We start from the raw sequence: 24,949 nt of genomic DNA on the forward strand, positions 1-24,949 counted from the left end.
TTTGAAGTTGAAACTTAGAAAAGTTCGAAAACTCCGAAATTATAGTGCAAAGCTACTCCAGGATGAATGTAAGTATAGCTTTGGGGAAAAGAAGTTAAATAAACTATTTCCTTTATGTAAACACAGGACAATTCGAGACTAGCCGATTAAAACTCGGATAAATAATTTAATTCAGAGTCATTTATCACTAATACTTTTTTTTATGTATTTGAAGTTGGAACTTAGAAAAGTTCGAAATTTTGTTTAGTAATTGCTTCCAACAATAGAAATATTTTTATACCCTGTACCCGTAGGGTAAAAAGGGTATATTAGGTTTGTGCAAAGTATGTAACATACAGAAGGAAGCATCTCCGACCCCATAAAGTATATATATTCTTGATCAGCATGACGAGAGAAATCGATCTAGACATGTCCGTCCGTCTGTCCGTCCGTCTGGATGAACGCGAGGATCTCAGAAACTATAAAAGCTAGAATAACCAAAGTTGGCATCCAGATTCTCCTAGATCCGAGTAAGGACGAGTTTATTTTTTTTTTCCCCCACTGCAGAATTTCGTCACTAGCGTCCACATTTCAAATGCTACCTAAACCAAACTTTGCACACATAAATAATTATCTACTGTTGTTTAAAATTTTATTCAATTCTATCAATTCTAAAAAAAGTTATTAGCGAAACAAATTCTCGCCAGTACAACCCCACAAACTGCAGCAACAAGTTCGCTCTTCTTCTTCATCTTTTTGCTGCTGCTTTGGGCGCATATAACTCAGTGACGGAAGTTTACCTGGGTACAGGGTATTACACTGTCGGGCTTGCTAGACTGTAGCGTTCTCTCTTGTTTAAAATAATTTGGTAACGATGGAGCTATTTGTCCGGCAAGCTATAGGTATTTGATCAAACTACCAAGCCAAAAGATTGGTGTGTGTGTCTCGATCTCCTATTTCTAAAATTTAAACATTTTTCAAATAATGCAGGGACAAATAGATAGACAAAAAGGCTTTAAAGAAGCTCAAATAGATCAATAATTTCGTAGAATATCATTTTCATAAATACAGAAGCCCCTTTGTAATCAATAATCCACCTAAATTTGATCGTCAATGTTTTTTTTACTTAAATAGGGAAAACAATAATAATCTTCAAAAAAATTTTTTTAGGCCAGGGCCTAGTCAATGAAATATTGGAATTAAATTTAAACGATTGAACTTATTCAATGCTTATTTTCCCTCAAACCTATAGGCCTATAGAACCAATAGAACTATATGGCAAACTGTGGTTGTCCCACAATAAATTTGTTTAACTATTGTATAAAATCGGTTGAGCTCATAACATCGACTCTGGAATTTTCACTCTGAAGGACATTCATGATTTCGTTATTGCTATTACTATTACGCTTTCGTGCTTTCGTTTTCCCTTTACTTTACTTCCCTAACCGGTTTACTTTCCTAATGCTGGAAATGGCCATAATTTAAATGTTTAAGACGAGTGGCTATCTTGAACGGTTTTCTGTCATTGCAGCACTATACATCACTTGTTTTCATTGCAACAATATGGGTGTGTGCGTGCTTCGAGCTACATCGCAAACTGTGCTACAGCTGCCACAGAGACGAAGAACGTTGAGTGACAATGGGTCGTATACTTAATGGCATGTGCGTGTAACATTGTAGCTTGTTTTTGTTTTACTCGCTGTTGAAACTTTGAGCATGTCGGTTGACCCGAGCATTCCTTGCAGTATCCTGAAATGCTGTAATTGAATTAGTTTCTGGGCATGTGTGTCCGTTATCCGTTGTCCAATGTCCATTGTCGTTTTCTTGTGGCTTCCGGGGATTTGTGCAGCATCGCATATAGTATATGTGGGTGTGTGTATGTCTCGGGTGTTAATTTTGATTGATTCATGTTGATTGAAGCGTGGAGGCAAACGTGGAGACAAACTGAAAATTAGGATGTCTTTGCTCTCCAAACAGCATAACAGTGTCTTTTCAGGGTATCGAGCATAGGATGTGTGTTAAGAAAAGAAAACTTTGCCACACAAGTAAGTCGTGTGAGGACATCTATATGTACACACATATATATGGTTGTGGTTATTTTTGGATTTGCGTTTTGGGAATAATGAAAAAAAAGCCTAAAAGCACAACATCATTTTGAAAGTAGGGTATGAAATGATGATTGCATCCTTTTTGATCTAGCGTTAGCCAAAGTCCTTTAATCATTCTGGACTTTAGGCTTTCAAGCTATATATAATTTGTTGTTTTTTTTTTTTAATTGAAAAATTTTAAAGTGATTAAATTAAATTGGAAATTGGTTTGAAAAATAATAACATTTGTAATACATAAGAGCAAGAAAATGAACACCTCTTACTATTAACCTAAATTTCATATATATTTTTCTATACTTATTTAATGAAAAGATATTAATAAATTTATTAATATTTTTACGAAGAGAATTCTTTAAAGGAGAATAAATTAAAGGAATGCCTATAAGTAAATAAAATAAAAATAATAAATAATAAAATAAAAAATATTAAATTAGTAAAAACAAACAAGTTAAAACAACTTGCTGATCTGAAACTACTTGTATTATAAAAGTCTTGCTAATTGGATCCACGTTTAAAAATGTACTTCTTTATTTAACTAATTTTAAACTCCTCACTATTTTTCAAGTATTTTTTGTTATCAGCTAAAAGGGGGCAACAATACTATACTCACTCGTTAGTGCGTATTAGAAGTGTTGTATATAAGTGTGTGTGCACATTCCTGTATGCCGCAATAATCGGCGCACTAACTTATGGTTATACAATCCATAAATAAAATGTCCTTCATTGCACAGTTGGGGCGCAAAAGGACATAGGCATAGCATACATAATTCATGGGTGGGGTATTGTTGTTCGGGACTCGACCAAGTATTAAAAGAGCGCTGCGACTTCAACGTAACAGTTGAGTCGTGCAGCATGCGAATGGTCTATTAAAAGCTTAGATAATCCTATTAAGTCTGTGCATGAGTGTGACTCCAAAACTGTGCTTGCATCTGTATGCGTGTAGTGGTTGTTGTATAACACTTGCTGTTGCCACTTGGCTTAAAAACAGCTGAGAAATGACGTAATTTATGCGTGTGAAAACCATCTGCCCACCAGCTCCCACACATACATAAAAATACATCCTCCGAAAAGTGAAACCCACCCAAACTTTTTGGACAACTGTCAATTAGCACGTGACGGCATCAGATTTCCTCTCAAAAGGGCTTTCTTGCCGAAACTTTAGAATTGGTTTTAAGCATCCGCAATGAAACTCCGTTTCGTAAACGAAAAATGTTTCGGTCCGCAGCGAATAATCAATAAATATTATATTACTGAGCTTGGGAATTAGGAGCGACAATTCTCAGATGCTCTTTGCGCCATTGCGCAAGCTGCGGCGAATTCGAAAAGTGGCTGGAAAACGAATATGAAAACTCTGGCTTTGGCTCTGGCTGTGGCTGTGGCTCTGGCCTTTGCACGCACTTAAATATTGTGCTCTGATTTGACTGAAATTGCTCGCAGACATAATATAGTATAGTATGTATATAGTATAGTATGTATGCCTGCAAGGTCTGAGGAGCTAAGACAATTGGCTAGATCCGATTTATATGCAATGTGGGCTAATGTGGTCAGCAGTCGAGTGTGAAATAGGATAATGGAAAGCTTAACTCTTGATTAAGTTTATAAACTAATCATACCTTTTAATGTCAGCACAGTTTTGGAGCGGTGCCCCAAGGGCTGCACAGTTTGAGAGCAGCTGCGCAACAAATAAAAATCACAGTTTTTAATATTCACAAAATTAATTCGCTGCCATTTCTCTTTGTGCCTTTCTCTCTCTCTCTCTCTCTCTGCTGCTTTCTTTGTCTCTGCTGTTAAATGACCGGCTTGCCTCAATGGACCCACTTAACAGATATTTGTATACCCTATATTTGTATACCATATAGCCATAACAGTTAGGGACACCAAACCTTTTTTTTATCTATTGAAATAGCTTAACAAATTTGCTGTTAATACTTATGTTTTGAAAAGTTCATTAACATATTTAAAAAATTTGCTATTTATCAGTTTTTTATAATGCATCCATATAGTCAGAAGATGTATCAAAATCGGTTCACTATACCATATAGCTGTTATGGGAACGATTGGAGCATTAACTGTAGACTGTGGCGGTGAGTCGAGCTGGCGCGACTTAAGCATGCTACAATGATTTTTTTTCATTGGCGCTCAGCTGAGCACAGGGCTGACAGAGAGTGAGAGAGAGAGAGAGAGAGAAAGAGAGCGAGGGAGTGTGAGAGAAAAAGCTGTGCAGCTCAACCGCCCCAACCGTGGAGCGAGTCATCGTCAGCGACTTTGTCGTTTTCGTTTCGTTTCGTTTCCGTCTAGCGTGTCGCTGCAGCTTGGCCGCTCGGGTACTATCATTGGCGTTTTAACTGTGGACGGTTGCTTGTCGTATGCGGATTAACGGCATATAAAATATTATGTACATGTCTACGTAGAAGAAGCAGAAAAGCGCTCAAGAAAATCCATCTGTATGTGTGTTTGTGCGCCGCTGCGAAAAAATACAACATTTTTCATGTATTTTCACAAAACGTTGGTTATATAAAAAGTTCGAGGTGATGAAACAAATGCCAAAATAAAAAAATACATATATAATCTACACATGTCTACATAATCTCAAAGTCTCCCGTTAAATACAAGTATCCTCACCAAAAGTCGCTTGCCGTTTTGGGTGAAAAAGTGTAGTAATATTCATAAAGATATGGCGTGAAAAGAAAAAAAGCAGGAAAAAAATGTTTGCGCTGATTACGTCGCTGTCGACGGCGCAGACAGCGGCGAGAACGTTGTGACAGCGACAGCAAAGATATCCTTGTAAAACTTATGTACATACTGAAATTCGATTTTTTTTTTCGGTACAACAAAAATGTATATTTGCGCAGAGCAGAATTTCTTGAAGAGATAATGTGCTAAAAGACAGCCAGAGATATGCCATAATGAGACAGAACTGAAAAGGCTTTATCTGCGATTAAGTAAAAAAGATTGGACTAGGCTTGAGTGTGTAATCGTCGATTCTAAAGGAAAAAGGAAATTCCTGAGACTGTTCCATGCAGACTTAAAGCGTTAAGCTTGGCTTGACTGAAATCTGAATTATGCAAAAATGCACGATTTTGTAACAGTCCCCCACCCTAGCGCCAATAAGACTGTGTGAATGTGTGTGTCTCTCTCTTTCTCTGTCTCTCTCTATGTGTGTTAGTGAGTGTGTGTGTGTGTGCGTGTTTGTAAGGCAACATATTATTGCCTACATTTGTGCGCCTTGCTTTTGGCTACACTTTCGCCTAACGGTCCCTGCCATGCCTGGTGTTCTTATTACCGTTTTCTAGCTTTGAGCTTTCCTCACCCACTGCGCCTAGTTGTGCGTCTCCGCCCCTCGCCCGCCCTCGGCCTTCACAGCCGCGCATTGCGCAATGTGTGTAAGCGAAAATAGCAGCACGAAACTAAGTCAAACAGGCGAGCGTGGAGTGTGGAGCGTGGAGCGTGTAAGAGCGACGCATTGGTATGAATGCAAGGGAATTCTTATCGTGGCAGACAAAAGGAGAAGAAAGGACAAAAAGGAAACGACATGGCATAATCAAAGTGGAGCGGATGCCATAATCAACATCATCGGTGTATGGCCTCGAGCTTGGCGCGGCTTTCTTCATTTCTTCTTCCTATTTTTTATATCTTTTTCTCTTCTCATTAGTTAGTCCAACAGTTGATGTTGAAAAGCCGACAGAAATGCCTTTTACGGTTAGAGAAAGTAGCCGATGAAAGAACAATTTATCTTGAAAAAATCGAGCACTTTGCAGAAACGGAAATAATCCCTGAAGGCAATCTTTGACATTATGAAGCAACAACAATAGCTAAGGACATTTCGGCCACTTAGGACGAACTGTTGTCAAGTCCAGCTGTCGAGTTTATGGCTTGGTTCTCGACCAAATTTGATTTCCGCCGCCTTCCAAGCGCACACCATATTTCTGGCTAAAAAAAAAAATTTTTCCTCTTGCCGCAGCGAACAATTTTCCAACGCAAGTAGTTCCAAGCGCCCTCTTTGCCCTCCTTCTCTCATTTCCTCTGGCATTCTCTCTTCCTCGCTCTCACCGTATTTGCTCTCTGCGCGCACTCACTTTTGGCAGACTGGAGGCTTTCGTTGTTGGACCGCTCGCTCCGCACTGCACTCGATTACATAACAGTTGGCGGTGTGGCAGTACGGCTGAAAGGCAGAAATAGAAACGCCTGCGATTTTTTACGTAAACTCAGTAGGAAAGCAATTTGGAAAAAAAATTATTGCCAAATATGAATTAAAAATTCAGAGGAAAATGTGGAAAATGCAATAAGTTTGTGCTCAGATTGTGAGAATTTGATTTGGAACCAACAGTCTAGTACCACTGAGGCTGCACGCAGACTTTTCCTCAAGTGTCCTTGTGCTAGTACAAAGAAAAAAAGAAAGAAAAAAAATATATAAAAAAGGAACAAGAATTGAATAAAAACTGCTAGAAGTGAAATGAAAACTGCGCCGAAGCACAATAACAACAACAATAATGTGCATATCTCCATTGTAAATGCCAAATGAAAAACGAAAAGTTTATATAAGCAGCCCGCTAGCCAATCAGTCAGCCAACTCAGCTATTGTTTCCATAAGACAGTTTGAAAAGTGCCCGAACTCCTGCACATACGACAGGTGGGCCAGACTACATTTTCGGCCGTTCTATATTTTCCATATAAAATCAATTTTGGCACGACAGAATGTGAGACTTCGAAGGAATCCAATTCAACATATGTTTCTAGTTCTAAGGGCATTTCAAAGTTCTTAAATAATTATTATCGATAATATTTCAATAATGTTTTCTTCTTCAGATTTTGGCATTAGGGCGTTACATATAATGTAGATCGATAGGTAGCTATAGGTCCTATCCTAACCACACATTTTTTACCATTTACTTATTTCTAAAAAACAATAATGCATGCTTTGGCATCGCTAATCTGAAATTAATCCTAATACCACTCTCTTTCTTTCCAATTTTATCGCTCTCCAATATCTCTAAACAGGTGGCAACAGCCTAAGCACACACCACACGAACATTCTCTTTCAGTGAAATACTAATTTAGCGCAAAACATAACCAATATACTGCTACCAACATTAAAAATAACCATAAAAAATGTTGTACCAACGATAAGCGTTCAAAATCTTACAGTAAAGTTTAAGCCATATAAATAAATAAATATAGTTTACGACTAGTTTAATAGTAAATTAAAAATATATAAAACGAAAGACATCCTCCCCAAAGTGCAAAGTACTTAAAAAAACCAAACCAAAAACAGTTACTCTAACAGACCGCAACAAATCACAAACAAAAAGGAAAAATGGCTGACAAGAAAATTGGTGAATACTACTCGCCCCCGCCAAAAATGGGCAAATGGGAGGGTTTCAGAAAATTCATATGGAACAGTGAAACTAGCCAATGCCTCGGACGTACCGGTTCCAGTTGGGGTAAGTTGAATATAAGAATTTAAACTAACTATATAGAATCTACTAAAATGATACATACGATTTGTCAAATTATAACTATAAAATCTACCTACCTAACTATTATTTAATCGTTAATAATTATATTTGGGCTTGAGGAAAATTTATTGCCTCTTCATTCTGAAAGAAAATGTAAAAAGTTGATACCTTCTTCTTATCAGATTAGTTGACGAAGTTTTTTATTAAAAATACATTTGTTTCGGGAAAAAGTAGTTCTTTAATTTTAATTTTAAATTTAACAATTGAAGTGCCTGTTAAACGGAAAATAGTTATGTTTTTTGAATATGTTTGATTCCTGTTCTAACAGTAACGTTTTATGATTATTATTTTCTTATTTAGGATTTGAAATTCTTTTCAACATCCTTCATGAACCAATATTCTTAGATTGAAAAAACTGAATTGAGTTACTTAGCTTTGCTTGAAGAGTAAGGAAAAATATTGTACAAAATGAAGCATAAACAAAAATCTAATTAGATAGTAGTATTTTTTAAAAGATAAAGAACGTAGAATACAAGTAACCTTCTAATTTGAAATGATTTGACTGCAAATAATCAGTTCTAGAATGTTGTATAGACCACGTTATAAGCGAGTTCACTTCAGCTGGAGAACCCATCGTACAGCCAGTCAGTCTGTGCGATTACATAACGATTATTATAGGCGCCAATGTGCCACATGCCACCTGCCACATACCACACACTATAGTGCATACCACTTACTGACCTCCTCCTTACACCCTTTTGTAAAGTACAAATTTCTATTGATTTTTTTTGGCGGGCTCCGCTAAAGGGCCTACAATTTTAGTTCACGCTGGCTGAGGAGGGGACAAGGAAAAATGACTAATCGTTTGATTTCGTGTGTAAACGCCATGACAACCGCCATAAAAACAAAATAATGCCATCAATTTTGTCGTATAATCGCTGACCTGGTCGCGGCACATAGACAAAAGCCAAGTATTATTTATTTTTAGATTAAGAGATAGTGGCAAGATACGAATTTTGTGGCTCTTCATTTCTTACGAGCACGCATTGTTTTATTTGAATACAATAAAACAAATGTGGAAACTAGCTAAGTAATTAGATAAAGCTATTAAATAATAAAGAGAATCCTTTACAATTGGAAAGCTCTTTTTCAGAGTCTGTGGAGGCATTTATTAGATATTATTTGATAAGATTTCTCCTACTTAGGCTTTTTTAGCTTATAAGGTTTTTTGTTAATAATCTTTATATATTATTTTCCTATGTCGACTGATAAGGCTTGTTGACATAAATAAATATAAATAAATATAAATAAAAATGATAATAAGGCATTTGCTTGTATTCGATTGTCATTATTGAATGTCAAATTCTCTCAAAAATTCCATTTTTGAACACATCCAAAATATAATAAGCCCCTGAGCTTTACGAGCTTTAAAGTTTCCATAAATTGTGTTAATGCACTCGATGAACTTCACCTGAAAAGTATCCGTCTGTATGGAAGGCTAGAGTGTATTCAACATAAGTGATAGAAATAGTTGTGATCAGAACACAACTTATTTCATTTGTATTTGAAATTGCTTAAGAAATTTTTCAAATCACATTATTTGACAAATGAACAATTTCATATTGTCTTATATTCTTTGCAAATGTTAATAATAATGCTCATTTATTTAATAATAATTGCTCGATAAATATAGGCTGCTTTCGAAGATAATAACAAAGGCGAAATGCGAAAATCTATTGAAATTATTGTGAGCTAAATAAATTATAATTATCTAATACCTCTTTTGACTCGTTAGGATAATTTTACAATTTAACAATTTCATATTGTTTTATATTCTTTGCAAATGTTTGTAATTCTTTCAATCGATTACACTGTGGCCAACCCAATTAATAAAATTGATTTAATAATAATTCTCATTTTTTTAATAATAATTACTAGATAAATAAAGGCTGCTTTCGAAGATAATAATAAAGCCGAAATGCGAAAATCTACTTAAATTATTGTGAGCTAAATAAATTTTTATGAATATGTAATAGCGCTTTCGACTCGTTAGTAATTGTATTTAGTAATTGCCACCCGACCAAGACCATATTTTAAGGTGTTAATTTTTTTTCGTATTTTCGTTATCAGAAAGCTTGCAAGTTTCGAAATCACCCTCACGGATTTGCAAAATCACGCGTTATTTCAGTGGTTCTTTTGCTTCACAAGCTCGCCTCACGGTCATCTGTGCCCGCCTGGCATTGACAATCAAATCCCCCCCCAATGCTTGTCTGGCTGTGATGTCGTTGCTGATTTACTTTACAAACTTATTGCAGAATTCCAAAAAAAGATATGGACACTGTATTTGAATCAAGAGTAGACAAGACCGGACACATTGACTGAGCTACAGTGATGAGTTTCGGAGCTCACATACGCACATACATTCCTAAGTATATAAGCACCAAGACATATACGGCCATACAAATGGCATATATGGATGTGTCGATGCTCGTACGTACATATACATATGTGGCTATAAATGATTTTTTTTTGTAGATTTTTGATTGATACGATACTCATGCTTACGAACAATTGAATGGTTCGCCACACCACGTCTCCATTGGGGGGCACGTGCTGTCATTTTATTTTTAGCATTTTCTCGACAGTTGCTCGATTATGTAGTGAATTTTAAATGAAATTGAAATTGGCAAGGAGAAATGGATTTTATGTCGTTGTCATTGTTGATAAGCTCTGTGGACCGGATTAACAAGCTCTGATCGGTCGATTTGATGGTTCGAGACATGCAAGATATAATCAAAAATACAATCAGACTCTGCAGTTTAAAAAATAATACATATCCTCAGCAGGAATTGCATGCTATATTATTATTATTATTGAATTTATAACCGGAATTGTTGCAATATTATCGATATTAGTGATACTCTATGTTTAAACAATGGATGCTAGTATCAAATGGATCCTGGATTCCTTCGAGCTTCGGAAGCATTGATGTGCATTCTAAATCAATTAGCTCATCTTTTCTTATAATTATAAAATAAATTGAAACAAATTGAACAAACTAATCATTAAAGAACACAAAAATCGCTGGCAGAGTCGTGCAAATGTTAGTGGATCGATTGTTGTGCAGCTCTACTAGAAAACCAATTTGTTTGGTATTGTTCTTTCAAATTGAAGACATTTTTAGAATCGAAGTGCCCGCGTAATCAAAGCTTTGCTAGTATGTGAGCCATCGGTATTATTGGTTTTGGCATGACATCTAAAATAAGTTTGAGAGAATTTTGGGGCCACAGACACACAAATGACAATTGTCAATTGTTACGCCCGTTTTGACCTTGTTTTACCCCCGAGACTCGCTTTGGCAAGCCAGTGCGATTGGCAATTGTTGTTCAATTGCCAATAGCCCAGTTAAGAAAAACCTGCGCTATCGTTGCCTGCGACGAGTACTTGGCTAAAAGCTGAACAAAAATCAATTTTAACCTCATTCCAAGGCACGTACATCTACATATACATCTACTCGTACATACATCTGCTGTCGAGGCGCCCAAGGGGGCGTGTGTGGGGCGCTCCGGTATCAACATGGCTTCGCTGTCTCTCTTGTTGTTGCTACTGCCGTAGCCGTTTATTTGATTGCTTTGTCTCTAACCTACTTAGGGCCCAAGTTGCGCTGCTCGTCAGTTAAACAGTTAACACGCCAACACACCAGAGGCCTCACTTAACTATTTATGTATGCATGAGTATGTGCTTATGTATGTATGTATGGGTGAGAGGCAGAAGGCTCTAGCTGCCAACTGCAACTAATGGCATATTGAAGTGACCCCCACAGCCAACACTTATTCGGAAGTTGGCGCCTTCCTCTCTCACATGTCTGCTGTGAGTGTTCTTCGCTTCGCTTCGCCCATTCTCTTATTTCAGTTTGTTTTTTGCCCAAACGAACTGCTGACCAGGAAAGTTTTTATGGTGCGGCACCATAAGCATTCCGGGTCTTAGAAACACAGCTAGTTTTGAAAACTGCGAAGGCAAAAACATAAAACGAAATTAGTGAACGAACTGTTAAGATGTTATATAAAATGTAGTACTTATAGTTCGTAGAATCTAAAACGACAGCTTCCGAATGACAATGTATGTAGAGGAAGTATTCAGCATAATCGATATGTATTATAAGAAGTGTTAATTCTTTTAAAGAACAAAATTAAAGCAACAAAGAAGTGAACTTGAAGAGCTGAATACCACTATGAAATAAATATGCGCATTGTTTAGTTGAATAATTTTGTGAGTTAGCTGACCAAACATATATTTAGAAACAAATAAAATAATGAAAAATAAGTAACCTTTTGATAATAATAATAATTACTTAATTATTATTAACATGTTGTGTCTTGATATCATAATTTTTTTCACAAAGTCTAAGATAGGCCCAAAATTAATTAAATAATGTTTGTTTGTTTTATCTTTCAACCTTACACTTGTGCTAAGATAAATGTATTCGATATTTATGGGATTTTTGGTTGCAAAAATCTGAAATTTTCTATTAATAATATTTCGTCATTCGCACCACAAAACAACAAACAAATCAACATTGATTCGTGTAAAAAAAGGCACATAAATTGTTCGCATATATACAAGTATGTGGGCATACATATATTGAGATATTTGAAGAGACTGCATTTGAATCACAGCGAATTTTTCAATTGCTGATCAATTGAAAACAAAGATTTCGACATCAAGATAGGCGCACAGACATACATTTGTACATTTGTGTAAATAATACTCATTCAATCAACGATATATATCTAACATACATGTATATAGTATGTAGTCTTGTCTGGGTATGACGATCTCAAATTGTGCAATAGAAATGACATAAAGTCATAAAATTCAGATGGGGGCGCTTAAATTCGCACTCGGTCACAAATTGAAGGCACTTCTAAATAACATGCCACATCTCAGGTGGCAAGTTGCAAGCAAACCGATGCGTTGTTAAACATTTTGCACTAGAAATTGAGTTTGAGGGCAAGCAACACGGCAATTAACACACAGCTCTAGACTCTTACATAAGCGAAGAGTGTAGAGCAGAAAACTTGATACAATTTACAATTTGTATGGCAGAAAATTCATTACCATGTTGCAGAAAATCTTTACAACTGACCCGGCCAGTCGAGCCGCAGAAAACCAGAGACTATTCAAATACAAGAATACAATTTCATTTCATGTCTGCTTCGGCAAGATCAAACTTTAAATTGAAAAACTCGCAATGTGCTCAATTGAAAAGCAATTAAGAAAGGGCAACAACTGTCGTGGCATGCTCAGCAAACTCATCAGTTGTGTTATTATAGACGAGGGGAGCGGAATAGACGACCGACCAAGGGAAGGCGTTCAATTGATATATCAGCGTCATCATGCGAACAGGAGGAGAAATATTTTTGACGCGCAGATGCTCTGAGAATTGCAATTTTAGAGAACATGGACTCTTTTTCTTGTTGTTTTTTAATTATTTATTGAAATGCTGACAGCTGCTATTCAATGATAACAAGACATTGGACTGAGGGTAGCTTTTTATTTGGCTTTCTTTTATTTGCTCTTCCATTTGACGGCTATAGCTGGACACTTAATTTCAGCATAATGGCTGAGAGCTTGTGGCTGACATCTCATTCAAAAAGTTTTTGAAGCCATTTTATAAGTTTATGCATCAACTTTTGAGTAGTTCATTTTATTACTAAAACCAAAAGAGTAAACGAAGAATAACTGGAATGTGTCATGAAAAATGTATTTATTTAAATATAGAAGAACGGTGTTTACTTCGGAAGAATTTGATTATATATATTCATGATTGTTTTGTAATCATTTATTTATTTATTTATCGACAAACAAAAAAATCGAATCAACACACACAAATAAACAATACAATTCATTTATTTCATTTTAGACTGTAATTATTTTTTTTAAATGAATCTTTTTATGCGATGATGGTAGCGCAGTGATTCGAACCGAGTCATACTCATGAAACGAACTCACATTATGGGATTCCTTTAGGGTCGTTGAGCTACATTTGGAGTAGAAACTAATAAGCCATTTATGTTTTTAAAACCATTTAATTTTTAATTCATGATTACTTTTACGGACTTCGATTTCACACTTTTTGAGCAAACTCTAAAATGGAATAAAATTGGATGTTTCTTTTCAAAGTGTTGTCGAAGAAAACTTGCAGCATCTGTGTACTTTAGATGGCTTTGCTTGTACCTCATATATAGGTGGTGATTGAAACTATACATAGCACTGATACTGCTATCCACATTTTTATAGCTCTTACTTCTAAGATGTTCCATTTAAGAACGTTTCCTGATAATTTATATAAAATATTAATCTAGCATTGCACACTAGCCGAAAAAACTAAAGTAGGGCATAAAATCAAAAAGTAATATTTTAAAATACAGAAAAAATCTCTTTTTATTTCGAAAGAATATACCTAAAGGGATGAAAATACAAATGAAACAATTTTTGTTGTGCAACTCTGGTATTTTTGCGGCGCCCTTAACGTCAGATGATTTTATGCTTCATTACTTTGAAATTATTTTGCTGCTACTGAACCAAATCGGAAGTCCTTGCGAATCGCATTTTATTTTATGCCTCAACGTTTGGCCAAGTCGAGGCAGACTATTGGCTTAAATCGTTTTTATAACAATGAGAAACGCCCCCATCTGAATTTTGTTTAATAATTACCGATGTGAGCAAATAAATAATTAATTAAATTGTTTTTAATTGATATATATATATATATATATATATATATATATATATATATGTATATCAGATGCTTAGCTTATTCGTATTAGGCCTTAAATATATCGTCTTCTTGAACTCATTCTACTTGTAGGTACATGAATCCGTTCATACATATACTATATACATATACTTGTATTCATATATTTAGGAGTGTGTCTGCCAGCGGCACTCTATTCATGCTGTTGACAGTTGTATGTGTGTACGTATGTATGTACAATGTATTTATGTATGTATGTGCAAATATGTATTTATGAGCGTACATGTGCTATGGGTATGTGTGTATGCGAAGAAGCATTTCTCGCTTAAATATGTATATGTTTTCTGCAACTGTCAGAATGTTACGCCAACGCCAGCAAACTGGCAACGGCGAGGTAAAATTGAAAAATGTGTGTTGCACACACACACACACACGAGCGCGCACACGCACAGATAAACATGCCGAGCTCGTTACATTATTGTGGCATAAAGTGCAGCCGCTGCTGCTGCTGCTGTCGTTGTCGTTGTTGTTGCTGTAATTTGGCGCACTGGCGCTGTGCAAATGTCAAAGTTCACAGCGCGAATGCGAGAGAAGCTCTCTATATTCCCCCGCCCCCTTATATTCACACACACACATTTATACACACAGCTCGAAAAGAGCGCGCACATGCGCACCACACTGCGTATACGTAATATAAAAAAACGTTTTTGCCTGCCAGGTGTGCGAATGGATTTTAAATTCTTTTTCTACTGCCACACACACACACACATGTAGGCTTGGTGTGTGTGAATAAATTTGTGAGCTCCTCGAGGCGTGTACCAAATGGCTGGACGAGCCTATTTTTTACCTCCCATGGTTGGCCTTTCAAAATTCAATCCTAACAGCAGAGCGCACCTTCAAATTAATGAATTACAATTCCCAGTCAGCCTCGTAGGTCCGTGAAGAAGTGAGGGGTGTGTACTGCTGCGCCAAATACATAACGTATTATGTGCATATATAAAAGAAAAGAGACGCACTCTTGTAGGTTGGGGTAGGTCCTGTTCTTTAGAACCCCAGTCTTTATTATTTTATTTTAAATTTCGAGTTTTGTAATTATTCTCAATATGCTCTGAATTCGAGTGTATATGAAAATTGCTGTTTTAATAATAATATTGGACCTTATATATTAAAACACAAATATAAAATAGGGCTTTGGAAAATTATAAAAAAATTGTTAAGAAAATAAAATTATATTTTGCAGAAAATTTGTACTTTATTTTTATTATTAAAAGAGGCATTTTAGAACACAATTTTATTTAAAAAACAAATTTTATAATCATAATAGAATTTGAAAACCAGGTTTTTATTTTATTTCTATTTCTATTTGAACTAAAGTCTGTAGCTTATAATTGTAGTTAGTCTGAAATAATACTTGTTTTTTATAAATCAAATGTTTACCAAATAATATCACTCTATCAATTATTAGATTGAACGCATTTGAAACTTTTAAAATAGCTTATAATATTAATAAGCGATTTCCTTTAATTATGTAAATGAAGTCTGCTAGTGTTCTGTCGTCCAATGACATCTGAATGCCAAGCGCCAGGTAGCCTAATGCTAAGAGAAGAAAAAATAATAAAACTATATCACCCACTCATGTCTACTAAAAAGGCAGTTATCCAGGCCTAGTCCTTGCCTGAGCACCAACACTCACACACCCAAAACATTAAGCTCAAGTAGGCAGCTCGTTAAGTCCACACACACATACACACAGACACACACACACACAAACAACAATATTCGCAAGCTGAAGGAAAAATAAGAGGAAGACCGGGGGAAATTTGTAATAAAAAGCAAAACAGCAAAAATGTGAAGCTTCCAACTTCCATATTACAAGCCATGCCACCTCCCCCCACCACCTTCAGTTGAGTTTAGTTTTTGTGTTACCATGCGAATATAAACCTAACTTTACTGTCACCCTAAGGAAATTATGTAAGTCTGCTCTGTGGAAAGCATATGGTTTGTGGCCGACGAATGGGCTTTGACTTTTTTCAGTTAATTTTTCGCTCGAATTGCCGTGGGAATGTTTGCGGCGGCCTTTAATTGCAGTAGAGCACATGATTTATTGCATTTTAAATGCTCAACGACAAGGCAGAGACAATGAAAAATTGCAATTAAAATAAAAAGGCCTAACCATTTTAAATGTACTTTTATAGAAGAAGATGTAACAAGCAGTATACACCTGCATGGTAATGATTTACTAATTAAATGGGGAATAATTCAATTTAATATTTGCTCTATTATGTTTATTTTTTCAAACTGGCACTAAGGTTACAATTCTATTTAACTCCAAAGAAAAGTTATCTTCAAATTAGATTAGAAAGTGAAAAGTTTTTTCCCTATTTGATTGTCAAATAATTAAGTATTAAATATGTTTTTATTTCAGTACAAATGCACTTATATTCGAAGAAAATATTCTCTTTGAATAACAAGTTTTCATAAGCGCTTTAATGAATGAACGCGATTTATTCTCATTGGCTTGTTACTGTTTTTCCCACGGGCAATTTATTTATGATTTATGACTGGCCATAATGTATGTGTAACGTTTATCTCCTGGAATGATTTATTTCATTATTTCCCGGTTGGCATGCTGATAAAAAATTAGCGCGAATCCCAATCGAAATTGCCGCAACCATGACGTTGGCGGCCAGTTGACCTATTTTGTGGTTAGGGGTCGAAAGCGCTTCTGCAATATTACTCACAAAAATGTCAAAGTTCAACAAAGCTGCGTCTAAAAATACTCACACTCGACCACAGATGCAATTAACAATACTGGAAATAGCAGACTAGAGCAGAACGCAGCTCAAGAGATGGTTTGGGTGAGAGGGTGGTGCCATGGGGGCAGTAGTAGGGGGAAAGGATATAGAGTGTGAGGAGCGCGTTGAAAAGAAGTAGCGAATAAAAATAAATGCAATTTCCTGCACGGAACGACATTTCAATCATTCCTAATTACAAAAAAACGAAATGTCAAAATGACAAACCAGTGAGCGCAGGCAGAAGAGAACGAACGCATAGAAAGGACTCGCCCATGTAACCCCAAACCCCAACACTCAACAATACGCACAGAAACACGCACCTCCAAGGTGAGTACGAGCCGGCAAGTAAATGTCAAAAGTCGAACGTAGGTGTGTGTCTGCTTAAAAACTTCTATTGAGATTTTCTAATGGTTTTATCCTTTTCATCTATCTACTTGTATATCTGCAAGTGTCAATTCGATTGACAGCTAAGAGCTTATTCAACCCAGCTCTTTTTCAAAGTTCCATGATTATTAAAAAGAGCACCTTTTTCTATTAATAAGTTAAATGAGCCAAGCCTAATATTTTTGAATACAAATTGAAAGTTTTACTAAGCTCTCTCTAAATCTACACTCATTCATTGCAAGGTTTTTAAAAGAAAACTTTCTCGTTTAATCTTTAATCTTGGCTAGAGAAAAGATTAAAAAACTGAACAGCAATTTCAAGCTCAGTAATGGAATTTAAAATGTACATTTATAGGAAACTTTGCAAGCTAATTATAACTTTATATACCACACACTCAAAAGCTCAGTTTAAAGAGCTCTCTCCTACTTTTCCACATTTTATTGAAATATATTTACAAAACAAAGTATTTTCAAGTAAACTTTTGAAACTTTTGAAAAAAACTTTGTAACTACTCGAAAATGTTGCACTTTGCATTGCATGCGAAGGCGTGCGTGATCAAATAGAACGGAAATTGCCCAAAGCGGAAGTGCACAAAATCTGTGATCATGTATGCCTGTGTGTGCGTGTGTGTATTAAGTTTATGACAAGGTCCGGCAACTATGATGTTGATGGCAGCATTTAAAGGGCAGCCAAAACAGTTTGAATGGCCTTTAAATAAAATACATAGTATACATACTTGTATGTATATGAATAAATGTATAGAATTACACTAAAAGCATCCTGAAATTAAACTACATTATACATTTTGAAATGAGACCCACGCACAAACACCCATGCACCCACACACACACACACACACACACACATAGTACGCCATGTATTATGGGCCATACAGAAAGCAGCCACAAAAAGCGCTTAGGGTGGTGGAGAACTAAAAAAAAATAATCATTTTATACATCATGTACAAAAGGCCGGGAGAGCAGAGCGCACACATATGGTAGTAGTGGTGCACACACACACACATACACATGTGCGAATGTGTATGTGTACTTGTATGTTGGCACAGCCATTGCGACTAAGTGGCTTTCACATGAAAAGCACATGAAATCAATGCGATGACAAAAATAGCTACAACCTCGCACAAGCTAACAAATGAAAAAGGGGGAAAGAAAATAACGCTTTTGTGTTTCAGTTTGTGGTTTCTGGCATGTTATACAATCTGTTCGTCCATTTTATTCCGTACAGTAACATTTTTTACTCACATTCAACTATAGTTTCTGTTACTATGTTACAATATTTTTATTAAATGCTGCCTGCCCTCTGGCTGAAATAAATGTTTATAAATACTTGAAAGAAAATAAATTCTCATGCATATGTTACACAATCGTTCGTTCATAACCATTTAATTAATATCGCAGATGTTTTCTGTAGAATCGCGACTGTGTCACAGTGTTTACTATCCTTAAATCAGGATAATGTTGAACAAGGGGCTTACGGCCTCCACATTATTTCTCATTTAATTTTAATTCCACATTCCGCCCAAGTGGGGGAAATACAAATAAGTATCTCTGCCACAGTCGCCGCGTCATCGTTATTTAACAGCACTGTCTTCAATGTGGACGCTTGTTATTAAACTTTAATTAGCAATGAAACGCGCGCATATATTGTTTGGAATGTAAATTAATTTTGACGTAAACATGCGGCGCCTGAAAGTATGCCGCGAAGTAAGCATGTGGGCTTGCTGCGTCTGTGTGTGTGTGAATATAATTGCTTTGAAAAAAACATTTTAACATACATACATACATACATGAATATATCTACTTGTATTATATAAATACTATAAATATTGAAAATATGACTAATTCTTCATATTTGTTTTGTACGCTGTTTTTATTTTTAGCAAAAATTCTACTATTCTATATAATATTTTATGCGGCGTTAACTGGATTCTTCGCTGCCATATTTGCGGTATTTTATCAAACATTGGAGGGTGACAAGCCCAAGTGGATGCTCGAGAATGGTTTGATCGGCTCGAACCCGGGTAAGTTTACGTTTCAACAACTCAAATCGAGTTCATTCAACTTGAAGAAAAATAAACACGCCCAAAATTAAATTAACATGTGCAAGTATTGGCAAGTTGGCCAACATTCGGTCTCCAGCCACATAAAATACCTACATATGTATGCATATTAATAATAATCAAGGGCCAAGCCCGACAAAAACAAAAAGGACGATAAAAAGCATACACGCCCAGCATTGCCGCAGGCCAATAAACATCAATGGACACATGTGCTGAATTAGAAATGAGCCGTCCAATAAAAGTGAAATGAATAATTTAGCCTAAATATAAAAGAATATTTAATTTACTAATCGAATGTGCCTAAGGCAACAACGCTAACCAGAATTAAGTGAAAGTAATAGAATTAAGTCGGTGCAACATCGCCTGTTCACTGTTAACTTTTGCCAGCTAGGCAGACTACTAGCCTGCGATAAAATAGTTTACACACTGACTCCACCTCCAGATGACCTTTCCCCCTTGCTGTTTCCGCTAAAAATAATATCGTTCGTATTAATATGACCTTTTCATCCCAAATGTGAATAACACAACTAGAACAGCCCCCTTGATTGAAAAGGGTAATCATGGCAGGATTGTTAGCATTTCCGAGTACTTTTTAAAAGTTAATCGGAAGCAAATGCAACTAATGGTCGATTATCGGTTAAATTGTATATTTGTTTAAAATATACTACTTGTATTTTAATTGAATTTAATTTGGTTTGATTTGTTTACAGGTCTTGGTTTCCGACCCATGCCACCAGAGGCCAATGTTGAGAGCACTTTAGTTTGGTATCAGTCATCGAAGGAAGATAACTATAAGTATTGGGTTGACGAAACTGCAAGGTTTTTGAAATGTAAGTATGCTAATACTTTTCAAATAACCAAGAGTGTTTTTGTCTTTTGAAATCCACAAGAATTTTTTTTAGCAGAATTATCTGCTCATAAAATATGGAATAGCTTCGTTTTTGATTGTTTATTATAAAGCTGAAACATTTCAGAGATATTTGAAATATGTTTATGTGTATAAATTAACAAAATTGTATTTTGTACTTTGTGTTTGGAACGATTGTAAATGTTTTCAGATCATAGTAAGTCAATTTATTTATAATAACTCAGTAAGCTAACGATTAGCGATGACTTGTGCTATTTAATTTCCACGAGTAGCATAAGCTAAATGCCACTTTGCTACTTAACATGCCAAACATATTGCTAGAAAGGAATGTTCATATTCGATACTAAATCCATTTGTATTCCTGCGCAGCTTATGAGGAACTACCCAACAGGAATCATGTGAACTGCTCCTTCGAACATCCGCCTCCAGAAGGCAAAGTGTGCGGCATCGACATGCTTGGATTTGCGCCCTGCACTCTGGATAATAAGTTTGGATATAATGTGGCCCGGCCCTGCATATTCCTCAAGTTGAATAAGGTAAATGGCATTCACTGGATACCCAATATCAACAGTTCTTATAATTCCACTTATTGCCGAACAGATTTACAACTGGATACCAGAAATTTACAACGATTCAAAATCTTTGCCTGAACACATGCCTGAAGAGTTGAAGAATCACATTAAGGAGAAGCAGAGCCTGCGACCAAATGAGGTAAATGGAATGTTGCGGGGTTACAAATTTTGTTTTTAATCGTCCCATCTCTATCACTCTTTTTATTCGCTCTTTCTTTTTTCTGTCGCAAATAGACTGGAGTTGTTTGGGTATCCTGCGAAGGCGAGAACCCCGCTGATGTTGAGAACATAAAGGCACGTGACTATTATCCACGCATGGGTTTCCCGCACTTCTATTTCCCATTCAAAAATATCGAGGGCTATATACCGCCAATTGTTGCCGTGCAGTTTACCGTTGAAAGTAAGTACTCAGCAATTTTCAGCATACTTGTAGAAACGAATGTTCTATAATTGTGTTGGTTTTTGTTTTTGTCCCAACAACGGACACAAAAACACAAGCGACCCAAACTGACCCCTCGCGGCACCTCGGCATGGTCGTAGCATTTTAAGTAGGCAACCTAATCTGATTTTTATGACCACGGGTGCCTCAAGTGTCGGGTGGAAACAATTTAATCCAAATTGTATTTTCTGCCTCTCCAAGCAACATTTTGCACCAGCTGCTCATATCATTTATTTATTTAATTAGTGGAGATATATGTACTTTCACTAAACTTGCAATTTGAATATTTAAAAATATAGCTATTTTTATGGACAAACAAATATTACTTTCCTAGCAATGTTTCTTCTCGAACTTTGCAAAAAACAGCCTTTTATTATATTAGCTATAGAAAAAGTATACAAATAAGCTGATCCTCGTGAACAAAGGGAATAGTATCAGATAATAACATCAAGTATATATATAGCATGTAAAGTGTATGTATTGGCGCTCCATCTTCTCATATTGTTCTAAACGTTTTAGTAGCTTTGAACGCTCCAATAATCGGCAAACAAAAGCCAACCCCACACCCATTCATCCCTACTAAATATTTAGAACAATAGGAGCTGGAATGCTTATCAAACTCATGACAAATGTCCTTTGAAGCGGATAACGGTAGCATAAATGGTTGCTCCCTTTCAATAGTAGTTCTACAGAAGAATCTATTCCAGCGCGGAACAAAATAGAGCCTAAAAATGTGAAGATGAGTGCCGAAGGAGCCGTTGGCAACCCAATTTTGCGGCACAATAAACATTAATAAATGTTTTCTGTGAAAGAGGACGCAAAGGAATAGAATAGTGCCATACATACATACAGATGTCTGTATATTGTGGGGCCACTTGTTCAGTAGAATACTCATAGTTCCGTAGTTTTTATTTGCTTAGCAAGCAATTGGGTTGAAGTCGGACTGGCTTGGGCGGCAGTTGAAATGTTGAGCGATGCAAAGGATATGTAAAATATGCAAGTAGGGCAACAAAAACCAGCTAAGCAGCTTTGAGAACTTTCAATTGTGTATTAACGCATGCTTTTTATTTTCATATAGTATTCATTTAACAGTTTAGATTGGTATGTTGCAATAAAGAAAAAAAATATACCTTCAAACGTGCTATTAGTAAGAATTTGGAAGTTTTAAGAAACGAATATTTTAGTTTATTCAAAACGAACATTATTTATTTATTACCAATTACAAGGTTTTTGTACCGAAATATTTGACTCTTTTCTCATCTTATCTGACATTTGGGTTGTGATATTTGGAGTAGTTATTCTTCAGTTAAAGTTTCGTTCTGAATTCAGAGAGTTTTTCCAACTTTGCAATTATCTTTAAAGGATTATTTAAGTCGAACATTTGGTTCGAACAGCTTCGTCAAACACTTAACCACCTGCTGTTCACATTGCGTTCATATTTATTTGATGTCCTTTGTTTGCATCAATCACACTCATTTCTAAATCTATTTGATGGAAATGCCTCAATATCATTTTTCAGGGCGCACGTCGAATTCGTTATGTAAGCAGTGAGTGGGACTGTTAAAGTATTGGGGTTAGTCTCATTGTGTAAGCCACTCCTTCGTAGAGTGGAGAGAAAAGAATGCCAAGCTGTGAAGGATTTTCAATTTTCTCATAGTTATGCCAAAGGGACCCTGGCAGGCTGACAGAAAGAATGGCGGGCAAGACGCAGGCGAAGGATAACGCGTAGTATGGCCTGCGAGGCCTGTCACTCGTCTGACACATTTCATATTTTACCCAAGTTGCGTCGCACAGTGGGGCCCTCAGCCTTTTTTCGTGCCACATACACAATTAATAGTACTCCAAAGAACGCAAATGGAAATTGCGAAAAAGAAACAAATTTTAACGCCACTTAATGCGAACAATGTATTTTAATTTTGAGTAGTTTTTTGTGAAGAAATTTCATGAAAATCAATAGTTCAGTAATGTCTTATGACAGTTTTCTTTTATATTTGTATTCATATATATATTTGTTTGCTTTCTTTTTAAAATTAATAAAAACGACATATTATCCCAACAGTTCAACAGAATAGTTCCAAGGCATTTAACATAACATAGAGAAGATACAATAAATTAAATGAGGACAAAAATATACATAAGAATGTTGTAGTTCACAGTTAGGTTGGGTTATATTGTCAAGAATTTTGCTCGTTAGCCAAACATCGTGAAAGAACGATCCTTCAAATGACAATTTGACAATTATGTTCAATTACTTATGTATTTAGATTATTTTGTTAGTATTTAAGAAAATCAAAGAACTATTTATACTGATTTATCTTTATCTCACTTTGTTTTTTCTAAATCCATAGCCGGCGTCTTGATCAACATTGAATGCAAAGCCTGGGCACGCAATATCATACATGATCGTTCGGAAAGGAGAGGCTCCGTCCACTTCGAGTTGATGGTTGACTAAGAAAAAACAAGGCAGCAGCAACAGCAACAACAACAACAACAGCAACAACAATAAGAAAAACCATTAAGAACGTAGCGAAAGCAATGTCAGCGCGCTAGAAATTAAAGAAAAAATAACGATTTAAAAAAATATTCAAAAAAAGTATAATAGTGAGGAAAGAAGAAAGATAAACCACACACACACACGCAGCCACTCACACATTACTACACACACCCACACACATATAAAAACACACACACACACATATGTACACACGTAAGTAGAAAAGGCAAAAAGCTTAAGTAATAACAAATCCCAAATGATACAGCAACAACCAAAGAGAAATGAACAAGTAATGGGCTACAAAAGAAATAAAAATAATAATAATAATAACAATTATAATAATAAAGAAGACAAGACACTAGCGCTATAATGGAGGCAAAACTAATTAACGCTTTCAACCACCAAGCTCCTTCATCTTTTAGGTAAATTTTATTTTAATACCAATTTAGGCGAAGAAAAACAAAATGAAAAATAAGGGCAAAAGCCGCAAATTGGCAAGCAACAAAATTTAGCGCAAATATTGTATTGAAATTGTTGTTAACAATTTGACTTTTTTGGTGTAATTTTTAAAGATATAAACGACAACAGCGCAGCGAACAAAAACTTAAAACAAAGCAGCAACTGTACTTAAAACCAGGAGAAGAAGAAGAAGAGTTAAACGTATTAAAATCAACACAATTATTTATATTTATAAAACTAAATATATATATATATATATATATATATATATATATATATATATATATATATATATATATATATATATATATATATATATATATATATAGATATATATAAATTGTAAAATTGAAGACGTATATATATACATATATATAAATAATGAATAGACCCTTACCACTACACCCAGAGCGAGGTAAAACGTAAGCAGAAGCAGCAATTGTTGTACATTTAAGCAGACTTTAAAGGAACCAGCAAGAATAACACCATAAACCGGAAGTAAAGGCAAAAAGAACAGCAACAGCGAAAGGAAAAGGAAAAGCTAAGGCTATGCTGGAA

At 35.7% G+C, this 24,949-nt stretch overlaps 1 protein-coding gene across 5 annotated transcripts; it reads left to right on the forward strand.

Annotated features, from left to right (window-relative positions):
* The first annotated feature begins 4,458 nt into the window (after window positions 1-4,458).
* On the forward strand, window positions 4,459-24,600 carry LOC115625835 (sodium/potassium-transporting ATPase subunit beta-2). 5 transcript variants are annotated; one of them, XR_003995553.1, is made up of 10 exons: window positions 4,459-4,615; window positions 7,086-7,528; window positions 19,380-19,520; window positions 20,270-20,389; window positions 20,618-20,623; window positions 20,797-20,963; window positions 21,028-21,138; window positions 21,234-21,399; window positions 23,787-24,354; window positions 24,505-24,525. XR_003995553.1 is itself a non-coding variant. In XM_030521030.1 (9 exons), exons 2-9 carry the CDS (start codon window positions 7,402-7,404, stop codon window positions 23,888-23,890), a joined length of 942 nt encoding a protein of 313 aa, XP_030376890.1. In that variant the 5' UTR covers window positions 4,459-4,615; window positions 7,086-7,401; the 3' UTR covers window positions 23,891-24,600. The 5 variants fall into 5 exon arrangements, 4 of the variants coding, with proteins under 4 accessions (XP_030376890.1, XP_030376893.1, XP_030376892.1 ...); XM_030521030.1 differs by having other exon boundaries at window positions 23,787-24,600; XM_030521032.1 differs by having other exon boundaries at window positions 4,515-4,531; window positions 23,787-24,600.
* Window positions 24,601-24,949: the final 349 nt, after the last annotated feature.

The sequence above is a fragment of the Scaptodrosophila lebanonensis genome, unplaced genomic scaffold (assembly GCF_003285725.1).
Source record: "Scaptodrosophila lebanonensis strain 11010-0011.00,11010-0021.00 unplaced genomic scaffold, SlebRS2 tig00000080-arrow-pilon, whole genome shotgun sequence".
In the NCBI taxonomy this organism is placed as follows: Eukaryota; Metazoa; Arthropoda; class Insecta; order Diptera; family Drosophilidae; genus Scaptodrosophila; species Scaptodrosophila lebanonensis.

Excerpts from the sequence above, each read along its gene's own strand:
- LOC115625835 (XM_030521030.1), top strand. The coding sequence starts at position 7,402 with ATGGCTGACAAGAAAATTGGTGAATACTACTCGCCCCCGCCAAAAATG. Across the intron at positions 7,529-19,379 it reads ACGTACCGGTTCCAGTTGGG|CAAAAATTCTACTATTCTAT; the intron begins GTAAGTTGAATA and ends TTTTATTTTTAG. Across the intron at positions 19,521-20,269 it reads TTTGATCGGCTCGAACCCGG|GTCTTGGTTTCCGACCCATG; the intron begins GTAAGTTTACGT and ends ATTTGTTTACAG.